At 35.3% G+C, this 15,318-nt stretch overlaps 1 protein-coding gene across 7 annotated transcripts in view; it reads right to left on the bottom strand.

Moving 5' to 3' along the window:
- The window catches only part of LOC143147374 (uncharacterized), a 59,628-nt gene that overhangs the window by 39,223 nt on the left and 5,087 nt on the right, over positions 1-15,318 (bottom strand). For all 7 annotated transcript variants that reach the window (XR_012992247.1, XR_012992248.1, XR_012992249.1 and 4 more), the window contains exons 2-5: positions 11,019-11,122; positions 5,699-5,875; positions 1,315-1,497; positions 399-581 (exon numbers count right to left, since the gene is read on the bottom strand). Coding sequence is in view for 4 of the 7 variants with exons in the window: in XM_076312576.1 (XP_076168691.1) it covers positions 399-581; positions 1,315-1,497; positions 5,699-5,875; positions 11,019-11,122 (647 nt within the window). In the remaining 3 variants the exon portion in view is untranslated. The remainder of the gene's footprint in view (positions 1-398; positions 582-1,314; positions 1,498-5,698; positions 5,876-11,018; positions 11,123-15,318) is intronic.

Genomic DNA, 15,318 nt, shown 5'->3' with positions numbered 1-15,318 from the left:
CGATTCATTTCGTTCGATAAGAGTATAAAACTACAATAGTAGGGGAAGGTGTTCGATAAATGAATACTTTTGAATTTTTTAAACATGTTCATGTTTTAAACATGTGAGTAATTATTTCTTGAACACCTTCCTTCGATACTTTTACATACAAAAAAGCGAAAAGAGCGTCTATCAAAAAAAAGGCCTTTGGTCGAAGTACTTGGAAACTTAAAACGAAGTTATTGATGAATTAACGAGAACGTAATTAACGAAAATTAAACGAGACTAACTCTTAAAATATATTTGTGACATCAGGGTGTAGAAATTAATCAGTTTGTTTCTTTCGTAAATATAAAAAGTTTCAACCAACTCCTACCGAGAAATAAAGAATATTATTGTAAAAATGGAGGGATCGTTACCTTTGCAATTCGGTATGGAGATGATACTCTCGTTCCACTTGCCGTTCTTGCACTCCAGTATCCTTATTCTTTCTCTACTGTCTGGGAACACGGTACCCAATTTGCATAGGAACGTCCTCGACGTCAAAGTGCCATTCAATACGTAACTTCCGTTCGGCGTCGAGACATTTGGACACCCAAGAACTGTAACATTGAAACGTGTGTCATTCGGGCGAACGAAAACATCGCAGCTACTGCTACGAAACTCGATTTCCTTGCGCAAACGTAACTCCTTTCAAGATTAGAACCTTACGTACATTCTGCTTATAAATTACACGACAACTTCAACATTCTCAAGTACATTGAATCACGATTTCGAGTAATACCGCGATCCGAGATCTTCCTTACAGATTATATCGTTTCGTTAGATTATTACGCAGACTCCTCGAATACAATTACAATTCACGTCGTGGAGTTTAATCTCGGTATCGAATCGTTTCGCGAACTTCTTCGAAGGAGTAATCTGCATTCACTCCTTCGCGAGAAATTCGATCTTAACGTTGTAGCAAAAAAATTCCTCGAGTATCGTTTCTAAAATTACTCGGTGAATCGATTTTCGTCCAAGTAGTGATCATCGGTGATCCCCGACGTGGACTCGGGTACTCTGGTTACAATACGATATTAATTCTCTGTATCTCGAGTGCGGATCGTTCGAGCGGATCTGGAAGTCGTCCGGACACGCGTGTGTCAAGTCACGGTGCCGTTACTCCGAAAATAATCCCGTCAATGTTATTTCTGGATGAAAGAGATTCATTGCGTAATCATCGGCGTTTGTCCGTATTGGGTTTCATCGGTCTTCGATCGTGCGTGTCCGGATCTCGTTTCTTCGATTTCAAAAAAAGAATCGTTCGTCACCCGGCCTGGAGACCCGACTGACCTTGATACTGCAAGAAGAATCCTCGAGCCGTGTAGAGCCTCTTCGAGGCGATAAGGTCGAGGGTGATCACGTTTGAATTCGAGACGACCGTGGCCCCAGCAGCTGCACCGCAATACTCGAACAGCGTTCTTCCCCTTTCTCGCACCCTGACCACGTCCACGCAGCTTCCGTCCACTTCTGGACCTGGAGAACAACGAAACTTAATCAACACCTTTTTCTCAAACACGTGTCTGGAATTGGGTTTAAAGTTTCACGACGTGAAACTGTACAGTTGGTGAACTGTAAGTTAGAGTGGTCCACGAGAGGATGTAGCGAATTTATGGACGTAACAGTGGTGAGAATGATTCTGGTTCGGTTATCGAGGGAGAAATTTGATCGTTTAACGAGGTAGTACTGTTTTTGATAGAATAGCTTCTAAATTCGCAATAATCGTACACTGGTGGATGTGTTAGGTGTACAAGTGACTAGGGCGACTTTGGTTTAATTATCGAGGGAAAATTTAGATCACTTAGCGAGGTAATACTGTTTTTGCTCGAATAGCTTCTAAATTCGCAATAATCGTACACTGGTGAATGTGTTAGGTGTATAAGTGACTAGGGTGACTCTGGTTTAATTATGGAGGGAAAAATTTGATCACTTAGCGAGGTAGTACTGTTTTTGATAGAATAGCTTCTAAATTCGCAATAATCGTACACTGGTGGATGTGTTAGGTGTATAAGTGACTAGGGTGGCTCTGGTTTAATTATCGAGGGAAAAATTTGATCGTTTAACGAGGTAGTACTGTTTTTGATAGAATAGGATCTAAATTCGCAATAATCGTACACTGGTGAATGTGTTAGGTGTGTAAGTGACTAGGGTGGCTCTGGTTTAATTATCGAGGGAAAATTTAGATCACTTAACGAGGTAGTACTATTTTTGTTCGAATAGCTTCTAAATTCGCAATAATCGTACACTGGTGAATGTGTTAGGTGTGTACGTGACTAGGGTGACTCTGGTTGAATTATCGAGGGAAAAATTTGATCACTTAGCGAGGTAGTACTGTTTTTGATAGAATAGCTTCTAAATTCGCAATAATCGTACACTGGTGGATGTGTTAGGTGTATAAGTGACTAGGGTGGCTCTGGTTTAATTATCGAGGGAAAATTTAGATCACTTAGCGAGGTAATACTGTTTTTGCTCGAATAGCTTCTAAATTCGCAATAATCGTACATTGGTGAATGTGTTAGGTGTGTAAGTGACTAGGGTGACTCTGGTTGAATTATCGAGGGAAAATTTTCAAATAACTTCCAAGTTCGCAATAATCGTACACTGGAGGATGTGTTCGTTGTATAAGTTTCTCAAACACGTGTCTGGAGTCGTGTTTAAAGTTTCACGACACTGTACAGTTGATAAACTGTAAGTTAGAATGGTCCACGAGAGGATGTAGCGAATTTATGGACGCGACAGTGGTGAGGATGATTCTGGTTTAATTATCGAGGGAAAAAATTGATCGTTTAGCGAGGTAGTACTGTTTTTCTTCGAATAGCTTCTAAATTCGCAATAATCGTACACTGGTGGATGTGTTAGGTGTAGAAGTGACTAGTGTGACTCTGGTTTAATTATCGAGGGAAAATTTAGATCACTTAGCGAGGTAGGACTGTTTTATTGCAAGTAAGTTCTAAGTACATCAGATCCATCTATGAGAATTTATTTGATAGACAGGTAGATGCTTTTATCGTTTATCCTTTCAGGTTTATATACTTTTTATACTTTTTACTCGCACACATTTGTGCTTTAATACTATACTTCTACACTACTTTCCGATCCCCGTCGAGTCTTCCCCCCGAACTCCTCTCTTCTCGAGGGAGGATGTCTTCCAGCACTTAATAGTATTGTTCTAGATAATATCATCGTTGGAAAAAAGGCTAAAATTACACAGACTGGTGCAACGTATATTTTTAAATATACCGGATGTTTCAGAATTGAACAGACTGGTGGAATTCTTTGCAAGAAATAAAAGTCTTGATAAACATACGTCGGTAAATTAACTGTTTCAGAGGTATTCAAGTTCTGTAATTTGTAAGTCAATCTTTATACGATTACATCCACTACACGTAGTATGATACGTAATAATAGTCATTTAGTACTTACTTGTCATTATAAAATATACACAGTACTAACGATACCATCTAATTGCCGGTGACATTTGCGATAACAAACAATCATGCAAACGGAACCGTACGAGCAAGCTGCACGTAATATTTCAACGTATTTATATTTACCTATTCGTGTAAAATAAAATTCAATATTTCGAAAAAAAAACACATACGTATTTTGAAAAAAAAAAATTATACATACATATATGTTCGTCAAAATTTATTTGTTTCTTTCAATGCGATCTACCAGCGTGTACAATTTGCACATTTAATTCTGAAATTTTTTGTATAATTTATTCTGGGTCCACGTTTCACGAAAAAAAATTTCTTTAAAAAGAAAAATAAAAAAGCGTTATATATTCTGTAACGAATAACAAATCTGCAACAAATACTGTAGAAGTATATCTTGTAATTTTTAATCGGTTAAAATTTAGTACTAACGACCAGAAGACAATTTCACGCGAAGAGATGATTAAAGATTGAATATGAAATTTCTTTTGGAATTTGAAAAATGTTTGAAAATGGAATTTGAAAAATGTTTGAGGTAGGTGTACGATTGAGCACGACTTGGCTAGCGTGTCTGTCCATTACTCACTGTTTCTACTTGTGTCGGGGTAAGTATACGTTATTATATTTTCGGTCCGTTTTACTATTTTCTATCTAGACGATTACGATCATTTATACAGATAAAACCGTCCTCAATGTTTACAAACAACAATACAAATAAAAATAATAAACAAGGTGCAGAGACACGTTGGCAAATTTGTACTAACTCGCGCGCAATATTCGAATTTACGAATGTAAATTCCTGTTTACGAAATACGAAATAAATTTTCCTCGCCAGGAAGTGTGTTTTCGAGAAAATTTATCTCACAATTTCGACTTACTTTTTCGCGAAGAATCGCTCCCTACTCGCTACTATTACATTCTTTAAGGCACTTAGTATAGATCCACAAGGTAATCCTCTGCTGCACGCGATCGATCGGGAACCCACGAAAAAAAATTTACGGGGAAATTTTGCAGAATTTAGACACTACAGTTTTTCTACGAGGACGTTTAATAATTTTATACAAATTCAACCGTGTACTGTTCAGTGTCGGTATTAATTAATTCTTGACGGTATAAATATCCTAGGAATAATTTCTTTTTATTCTTTTTAAAAATTCAAATAAAATTCATGGAATACAGTGTTAAACACATAATTTAAAAAAAATTGTATTTAGTGTACTTCAATCGTTTTTCAATGTCAGTATTAATTAATTATCAACGGTACAAATATCCGAGAAATAATTTTTTTTAATCCTGTTTAAAAATTCAAATAAAATTCGTGCAATACAGGGTTAAATTCATAATTTTAAAAACTGTATTTTCGTAGTGACCATAAAGTGTACTTCAATTATTTTTTAATATCGATTTTAATTAATTATCAACAATATAAACACCCAAGGAATAATTTCTCTTCGTCCTTTCGTGAAATTCGAATAAAATTCATACAATGCACGATTAAACGCATAATTTTAAAAACTATATTTTCATAGTGACCATAAAGTGTACTTCAATTATTTTTTAATATCGATTTTAATTAATTATCAACAATATAAACACCCAAGGAATAATTTCTCTTCGTCCTTTCGAGAAATTGGAATAAAATTCATACAATGCACGATTAAACGCATAATTTTAAAAACTATATTTTTGTAGTGACCATAAAGTGTACTTCAATTATTTTTTAATGTCGATTTTAATTAATTATCAACGGTATAAACACCCAAGGAATAATTTCTCTTCGTCCTTTCGAGAAATTGGATTAAAATTCATACAATGCACGATTAAACGCATAATTTTAAAAACTATATTTTCGTAGTGACCATAAAGTGTACTTCAATTATTTTTTAATATCGATTTTAATTAATTATCAACAATATAAACACCCAAGGAATAATTTCTCTTCGTCCTTTCGTGAAATTCGAATAAAATTCATACAATGCACGATTAAACGCCTAATTTTAAAGAAACTGTATTTCCCATAATGCGTACTTCAATCGTAATTACACTCGGTATCGGTTAACCGTCTAATGGACTCGGTAAATAACGTTGAACGCGAACCGATTGCATTTTCGCGAAGCAGCTCATCTTTCCCGTAGAGCGTGTCTCATGATTTTTAAATCGATTCCCCGCCGAATCCACTCGACTTAATTACCCGAGGTTACAAGGGGCAGCCGTAGGAGTCCCAACCGATCGATACTCACCCCGTATATCCAGGTCGTGGAAAGTGAGGACGATCCTTTGCCCAGGAGCCGACCTGAAGGTCCATCCACACGTGTTCTCACCGAGATAGTAGAGCGGGTAACCCGGTGAATTTATGAAACCACCCTCACCCGGAACCACCTTTAGCTCCTCGTTGCAATACTTTCGGACTGCGGTCTCTGTAACAGTACACCAGAGACAACGGATTAAAGCGAAGTCGACCCCCTTCTGCTCATGGGAAGAAACATTATAGCGCACAGCCATAAATAATCCCCCTCGTAACGAACCAGTGTTACGAACGGTCACGGTTCTCGGGGAGGAATCGAAAATTAAATTTCCACCCCGTGACTCGGGGAGGGATGAATTATCGATGAACAAATAAAGAAAAAAGAACAGAAATTATACCAGTACACTTCTATACGTGAAAATCCAATTTTTCTCGCTTCGATTCGATTCGATTCAATTACAAACCCTCGTTGGTGATACTTCTTCCTTCTTTGTTTACCAATGGCTGTTCCACCACTGAGAAACGCGAAAGAACGACACTGTAGGCAGCATAAGGACGCGGATCAACATCTGCATCCGTTTCGGTCCATTTGTCGATTTCGAGTGTGACTGTGGATACCATTATGCGGTGTCAGGAGCGAGCGAGGGTGTCCTTGCTCCAGTTTTCGGTGGAGAGGCGAATCGACTAGAGAATAGGTACACCTGGAGGGGGCCTGACACCGGTTGTAGGGCGTTTCAGGGGTGGTGGGCTCTCTCAGCCCTTCCCTTCTTCCGCCTGATGAGAAAGGCGACTGGCTGTTTCTCGATTTTCTTCGATAACGTCACGTTCTTCACGGGGGTGGCGTCTTTGTTGTCAGCGGGATCGGTTGTTCAAAGACTGAACATTACTGTTTCGCGATTTCTGCTTAAAATAGAGTGTGTAATTACACTCGACGAGTAAACCATCGATCGCTTAGCAGGAATATTCAAATCTCGAGTAGAGTGTCGGGAGTTGGAACTTTTATCGAATTAATCGAGGAGTAAATCATCAATCGATCGTTGAGCAGAAATGTTAAAACCTTGAGTAGAGTGTCGAGAATTGGAACTTTTATCGAATTAAAGTTTGTAATTATACTTGATGAGTAAATCATCGATCGATCGCTGAGTAGGAATGTTAAAACCTCGAGTAGAGTGTCCAGAATTGGAACTTTTATCGAATCAATGTGTGTGATTATAATCGAGGAGTAAATCAACGATCGATTGCTGAGTAGGAATGTTAGAACCTCGAGTAGAGTGTTGAGAATTGGAACTTTTATCGAATCAATGTGTGTGATTATACTCGACGAGTAAATTATTGATTGATCGTTGAGCAGGAATGTTCAAACCTTGAGTAGAGTGTCGAGAATTGGAACTTTTATCGAATCAATGTGTGTGATTATACTCGACGAGTAAATCATCAATTGATTGTTGAGTAGGAATGTTAAAACCTCGAGTAGAGTGTCGAGAATTGGAACTTTTATCGAATTAATGTGTGTGATTATACTTGACGAATAAATCATCAATTGATTGTTGAGTAGGAATGTTAAAACTTCGAGTAGAGTGTCAAGAATTGAAATTTTTATTGTGTAATTATATTAATTATACGATAAAAATTAATTCATGTTTGTAATTATACTTAACGAGTAAACCATCGATCGATCGTTGAACAATAATATTAAAACCTCGAGTAGAGTGTCAAGAATTGGAACTTTTATCGAATTAAACGAGAAATCGAGAACTTTTTAATTTTACTAAATCCGTGTTTACCTAGTCCGTACACAAATCGAATATAATTCAAAAAATTGGCAATTTGTTTTTTTTTTTTTTTATAATTACGAAAATTTGTGAATTTGAGTTTCTTTCTTTTCATACGATCGTAAATCGCAATTTTGTAATGTACGAAAGTGTAAGAACCCAACGAATTTTCAATTTTGAACACTCGACAATATCGAATAACGATTCTTCGCAAATTTTGATATCGGAGCAATCGTTTAAATTTTCATCAAAATTTCAACGATACACCGCGATATTAATTTCAGTATCAAAGGTACGTTATTTTTGTTTGTTTTTAAATTCGTTGTCGACGATCGATCGCGACGAACGGAACACCCAACAGTTTTCATTCGAATCGTGCGCCGATTGATCGCGAAATTGTGAAAATATTATTCCGTGGAAACGTTTCCTCATCCTTTTCAACGATTCGCATTCATATCGTTTAAACCTTTTCGTGCCTTTCACGATCCCAGCGTACATTCCGTTGCATAGAAATCATGGATTAGCGTGTCCTTTAGGAATTTCTTCTTTCTGTCGCGTGCAACCAGGCGTTCGTCACGTTGGTCGTTTACCGGAAGTACTCGCTGCCTTTATGAAGCGTCCAACCGTAATTCTAATCCCTATAAATTGGAGGTCGGAACTACCACCAATCGTCCTTTTTTCTTCTTTCGAACTAACGTTCGAGATCTGACAATCGACATACACGTTCGTAGTTCCTCGTACAGAATTAGAAAAGCAACTCTATAAAAATTGTAAAACGCAGTAGCTTTAAACTACTGGCAAATATTCTAGAGTTTTCCAAATCGATCAAGAGATTTCTTTGAAATCTCGCTAAGCTCCAATTAGAGAAGCTTGATATTATTCCATTTTATAGAACCGACTACACATTCAAATTTTTGCTGTCAGAATAAAGAACAATGTTAATTTAGCTCTTAAAAAATCAGTGGACGTGTGTATACTTTGAGTAATGAAATATACAATCGGTTAATTTGTTTCTAGAGAATCGAATCGAAATTTTCCATTCGAGGAATATTTTCTGGAAAAAATAATGTTTCGTTCGTTTGTCCTCGACCTATCGACCGAAGATGGTTAATTTTGTCTACGTTGCATGAAATATAAATTACTCGAACGTGTTTCGAATTGTTCTATTCTTGAATCCGTTACGCGGTTAGTTTATTTCTTCGATACGGTTTCTCGAGTCGAGATTATCATCGATATTATCATGCATACGATTTTCATCCTTTTCGTACAAGATGTGTTTACACTGCAACGACACGTGCAAAGTGCAATGCCTGGACATCGTTGCACACAGATTGTCATCCGGGTAAAGTGTCTTTTATTATTCCAGACCACCTTCAAAAAAACTGACCTTTTACGACGTACACAATCATCAAACACTTTCACGAGATAAAAATCTACGAACGTGACACACGTGTCGTTTCGTGCACACCTCGCAGCCATCGATACCGTGCAGCTCGTATGCATTTGTTTCCGGTTATCTGCATTGTAGATCATTGATTCGACACGACTGGACATCGATTGTCCGAGAGGAGGAAATTACCGTGCGTGCGAGGAACGATAATCGTTTCACTTCCTGTTTCTCACGTGCTTTTTTTTACATCTCTATAGAATAATTACACCGTTTCGTAGAATAAACATGCACAATTCCTCGGGATTAATTAATTGTGGACTGTTTATTGTCATTTCGGTGTAATACGATTCTCACTTTAGCAACGATCTTTAGTGGAAAGTTGTTTCAATATTTTAAACTTTTGGTATAATTTTATTCTTGAGGATGATATTTTTTTTCAATTTCGATGTGTCTTAATTAATTATAAACTGTTTATTGTAATTTCAGTGTAATACGATTCTGACTTTAGCAACGATTTTTCGTCGAATGTTGTTTCAATATTTTAAACTTTTGGCAAAATTTAATTCTCGAGGATGTTATATTTTATTCAATTTTGATGTGTCTTAATCAATTATAGACTGTTTATTGTAATTTCAGTGTAATACGATTCTGACTTTAGCAACGATTTTTCGTCGAATGTTGTTTCAATATTTTAAACTTTTGGCAAAATTTAATTCTCGAGGATGTTATATTTTATTCAATTTTGATGTGTCTTAATTAATTATAGACTGTTTACTGTAATTTAGGTGTAATACGATTCTCACTTTAGCAACGATCTTTAGTGGAAAGTTGTTTCAATATTTTAAACTTTTGGTATAATTTTATTCTTGAGGATGATATTTTTTTTCAATTTCGATGTGTCTTAATTAATTATAAACTGTTTATTGCAATTTCGATGTAATACGATTCTCACTTTAGCAACGATCTTTAGTGGAAAGTTGTTTCAATATTTTAAACTTTTGGCAAAATTTAATTCTTGTGGATATTCTTTTTTCAATTTCGATGTGTTTTAATTAATTATAGACTGTTTACTGTAATTTCGGTGTAATACGATTCTCACTTTAGCAACGATCTTTAATGGAAAGTTGTTTCAATATTTTAAACTTTTGGTATAATTTAATTCTCGAGGATGATATTTTTTTTTCAATTTCGATGTGTCTTAATTAATTATAAACTGTTTATTGTAATTTAGGTGTAATACGATTTTAACTTTAGCAACGATCTTTAGTGGAAAGTTATTTCAATATTTTAAACTTTTGACGAAATTTAATTCTCGAGGGTGTTATATTTTATTCAATTTCGATGTGTCTTAATTAATTATAGACTGTTTATTGTAATATCGGTGTAATATGATTTTCATTTTAGCAACGATCTTTAGCGGAAAGTTGTTTCAATATTTTAAACTTTTGGTATAATTTTATTCTTGAGGATATTTTTTTTCAATTTCGATGTGTCTTAATTAATTATAAACTGTTTATTGTAATTTCGGTGTAATACGATTTTAACTTTAGCAACGATCTTTAGTGGAAAGTTGTTTCAATATTTTAAACTTTTGGTATAATTTTATTCTTGAGGATGATATTTTTTTTCAATTTCGATGTGTCTTAATTAATTATAAACTGTTTATTGTAATTTCAGTGTAATACGATTCTGACTTTAGCAACAATTTTTCGTCGAATGTTGTTTCAATATTTTAAACTTTTGGCAAAATTTAATTCTCGAGGATGTTATTTTTTGTTCAATTTCGATGTGTCTTAATTAATTATAGACTGTTTATTGTAATTTCAGTGTAATACGATTCTCACTTTGAGCAATGATCTTTAGTGGAAAGTTGTTTCAATATTTTAAACTTTTGGTATAATTTAAATCTGGAGGATATTTTTTTTTCAATTTCGATGTGTCTTAATTAATTATAGACTGTTTGTTGTAATTTCAGTGTAATACGATTCTGATTTTAACAACGATCTTTAGTGGAAAGTTGTTTTAATATTTTAAACTTTTGGCATAATTTAATTCTCGAGGATGTTACATTTTATTCAATCTCGATGTATCTTTAACGATCGAACGTACAGACGGTGTTCGAGTATTTTAAATAAATTTCGAGTACTACATACCAGGTATACAGGCGTACTTTAATCGCAAAGTGGCTGGGTCCCAGTAGGTTGCCCGTGGATGGTCGGTGATGAAACTGTAGCGACAATGCTTCTGTCCAGAACATCTGAAAAACGAAGAAAAACGACGTTAACATACATACATAATATATGATCAGTGATGGATCTACAGTTCTTGGGGCCTGAAGTTAAAATCTCCGAGAGTCGTAACGAATTTTGTATATTAATGAAATATATTCACGATGTTATTAATTATTATCGTTTACGAGTGTTCGTAAAATTAACATAAAATTCATTAATGAAAGAATATACAAAAGTATCAGAAAAAAGAATAAAAATTTCAATGACAGAAAAATGAAAATATCAACGAAAACCATAAAGAATGTATCTCGTTGATTTATTTGTTCAAGTTCGGTGAAAGAGACTTTAATCGTTGGTTTTTTTTTATTTTTAACATCAAGTCTCCAATAATTCGTAAGTATTTGCGAGCCTGAAACTCGAGCTTCCTAAAATTCACGGTAGATTCGCCACTGTGTAACACAGGGTGTCTCGTAATATGTGGAAATCATTTGGGTAATGAATTTAATATTCAAAAACGATAAAATAGTTTATTATATCTTATTCGATCTAGTTTTTATGTTGTAACCTTGTGTGCTGCAATCGTTCCTTCGAGATATTAAATAAAATACTCGATTTCATTCGACAGTCTATGAACAATGCTTTTTAATTATCCTATTAATGTTATCCACGAACATAAAACCATGGAATGTTTCTTCCGTGAAATTATGCGAAACTCAGTGTTTACGAAACGTCCATTGGCAATATTGAAATATCCTGTCAGGGAATTGCACACAAGGTATTCAGCAAATCCACCTAACACCTGGATATGTCGAGAGGATAAGAAGATCAACGATAAAGCGCTTACGTGCTTGTATCGAAATGCACGGTAGTGATTTCGAGTGTCTCTTGTACAAATAAATAAGGATTTTTATATATAACTTGGAAACAATTCCATTTTACTATTTAGTTTCCCTCTTTCTGCTCTCTGCACAGTAATTAATAATAAATAATAAGAATAATAATAGTAATAATAATAGTAATAATAATAGTACTAATAATAGTACTAATAATAGTAATAATAATACTAATAATAATAGTAATAATAGTATAGTAATCATAATAATAGCAATAACAATAATAATAGTAATAAGAATAGTAATAATAGTATAGTAATCATAATAATAGCAATAACAATAATAATAGTAATAATAGTATAGTAATCATAATAATAGCAATAACAATAATAATAGTAATAATAATAGTAATAATAGTATAGTAATCATAATAATAGCAATAACAATAATAATAGTAATAATAATAGTAATAATAGTATAGTAATTATAATAATAGCAATAACAATAATAATAGTAATAAGACTAACAATAATAATAGTAATAAGAATAACAATAATAATAACAATAAGAATAGCAATAACGATAACAATAATAATATTAGGTTGTTCGGAAAGTCCCCAAATGGAGAATATATAATTTACTTTCCCAAAATGGAGAATATATAATTTACTAAAATATTTATACACTCTAAAAAAATCGTGTTTCATTGTCACCAAAAAAAAACCAAATGACTTTGCGAACGACTCAATAGTAATTACAATAACAACAATAATAATAGAAATAATAACAACAACAATAGTAATACTTTACGTCTTACATCAAAACGTAGTATTAAACAACAAAAAAAAGTGAATAGAAATAAAAAAAAGTAACGCATACGTTTAACATAGAATTTTCTACGAATCGTGGACGCCCAGGTACAGAAATATGAAAACTCGTTCCCTTCGAACGCGGTGTACCCGCACGCTCATAGATTATTGCATCGCAAACGGCGCAACGCAGATTGTATCGATTCCTCGCTCCCGCGTCGTCAATTAAATAAGCGACGTCGGTCATTAGAGCGTGTACCGGGTGTCGAAAACGCTCGCAACCCCGGGCGGTACAAAGGGAGGTGGAATCGCGAATTGTTTTCAGATCGGAATGATTGTCGCGCGGGAATCGAAAGTGGCACGAGCTCCGAGCGTACAATAGAAACGGGGGTGGTATTTTTTTCCAACCCTTTCGCGAACCCAACGGGCCGAAAGTCTCCCCTCTCGTGACGATATTATCGCTGCCGCTGCTCCCCCTGCCGGAAATAAAAGGGAAATAACGTTTCGCGTGCCACCCACGCGCGGAATCCCTTTGAATTTTTCGACGCAGCGGAGACTCTCAGGGTCGTGACACTCTCGTTCCATTGTGGATCGTTTGGGTCGACGAAAACCGCGTTTACGTAAACTGCTACCGCGTGAAACGAATCGAGGTTAGGTTATAACGTCAGCGTTCTCCTCGAATCCGGTAAATAAAGTTTAATTGCGAAGTTTGTTTGCGTCGATACGAGCAATCCCACCGGTATCGAATATTTATTTAAAACGTTCTCCATCGAGCCTTTTGGTTATGTTCGATGATACGGTATATGTTTACGTAGCGCTCTCGCGTGTAGTATATTGAGGTTAGGTTTTTATCAGTGGTTTATCTGTACTTTGTCTCTCCTGTACTTGTATATATATTTTTTTATCGAGATTAAATATTAATTGTTGAACGAACAGAACATTATACTCCGAGTCGATGTGATTGAGTATCGAATGTTTAGTCAAAATAAAAACAAAGTTAAACAATTATCAAAAGTTTCTTCGTGTTGCGTTGAGAATTAAGAGAAACATTGACAAAAATTTCTCCGGGAAAATGATACATATCTCATAAAACTACAGTACAATATATATACACGTGTATACTAATTTTTATTCCGAAACAATCATTAAATTGTCAATTCAAACCACCTTCATCCTAAAGTAGTCTCTTTATCACCTTTCTCCTCTCGTAATTACGAATAAATTTTGTCCTTCTCTTTGTCATGCAAATGTATTTAATTTTTCTTCTGGCAACGCATACTCCAGTGATTCACTACATCCTCCTACGCCTATGGAAAAATTCATCACACATTAGTATTTCAGAGCGATTTGTTTACAACGTTGTCTAGAATTTTGCGAAAATAAGAAAACAAAAAACATAAAATGTTGATTCAAACGACCTTCCTCCTTTCGTAATTACGAATAAATTTTTTCCTTCTCTTTGTCATGCAAATGTATTTAATTTTTCTTCTGGCAACGCATACACCAGTGATTCACTACATCCTCCTACGCCTATGGAAAGATTGAACGCATATTACTATTTCAGAGGGATTTGTTTACGATGTTGACTAGAATTTTGCGAAAATAAGAAACAAAACACATAAAATGTTGATTCAAACTACCTTTCTCCTTTCGTAATGACGCATAAATTTTGTCCTTCTCTTTGTCATGTAAATGTATTTAATTTTTCTTTTGGCAACGCATACACCAGTGATTCACTACATCCTCCTACGCCTATGGAAAGATTTAACGCACATTACTATCTCAGAGCGATTTGTTTACGACGTTGTCTAACACTTTACGAAAATAAGAAACGAAAAACCTAAAATATTGATTCAAACTACTTTCCTCCTTTCGTAATTACGAATAATTTTGTCCTTCTCTTTGTCATGTAAATGTATTTAATTTTTCTTCTGGCAACGCATACACCAGTGATTCATTACATCCTCCTACGCCTATGGAAAGATTCAACGCACATTACTGCCCCAAAGCGATTTGTTTACTTGGTTGTCTAGCATTTTACGAAAATAAGAAACAAAACACATAAAATGTTGATTCAAACTACCTTTCTCCTTTCGTAATGACGCATAAATTTTGTCCTTCTCTTTGTCATGCAAATGTATTTAATTTTTCTTCTGGCAACGCATACACCAGTGATTCACTACATCTTCCTACGCCTATGGAAAGATTCAACGCACATTACTGCCCCAAAGCGATTTGTTTACTTGGTTGTTTAGCATTTTGCGAAAATAAGAAACGAAAAAACGTAAAATCAATTCACTGGCCCGACACCAAGACGGAACTCGATCCCAAAAGGGTGAGACAGGGCGGTTCGTTCCCTCCAGCGCCCCGGTTGCAACCCCTTATTTGCAAAGTTCATCGAGCTGTGCGGCTGGCGCGCGCGATGCACTCCCTCGGAAACGATTTCTCCTTCGGCGGGCATCGAACGTCGCTCAAAAGGCAATTAAAACTTCACGTACGCTTTGCTGGCGCACATCAAACGACGATTTTGCGTGCCGAGATTTTGCGCTCCGCCCTCGAAGACACGTCACGGACCACGGA

Source organism: Ptiloglossa arizonensis, chromosome 5, assembly GCF_051014685.1.
Source record: "Ptiloglossa arizonensis isolate GNS036 chromosome 5, iyPtiAriz1_principal, whole genome shotgun sequence".
Lineage (NCBI taxonomy): Eukaryota > Metazoa > Arthropoda > Insecta > Hymenoptera > Colletidae > Ptiloglossa > Ptiloglossa arizonensis.
This window is presented reverse-complemented; position numbering and strand designations above follow the sequence as displayed.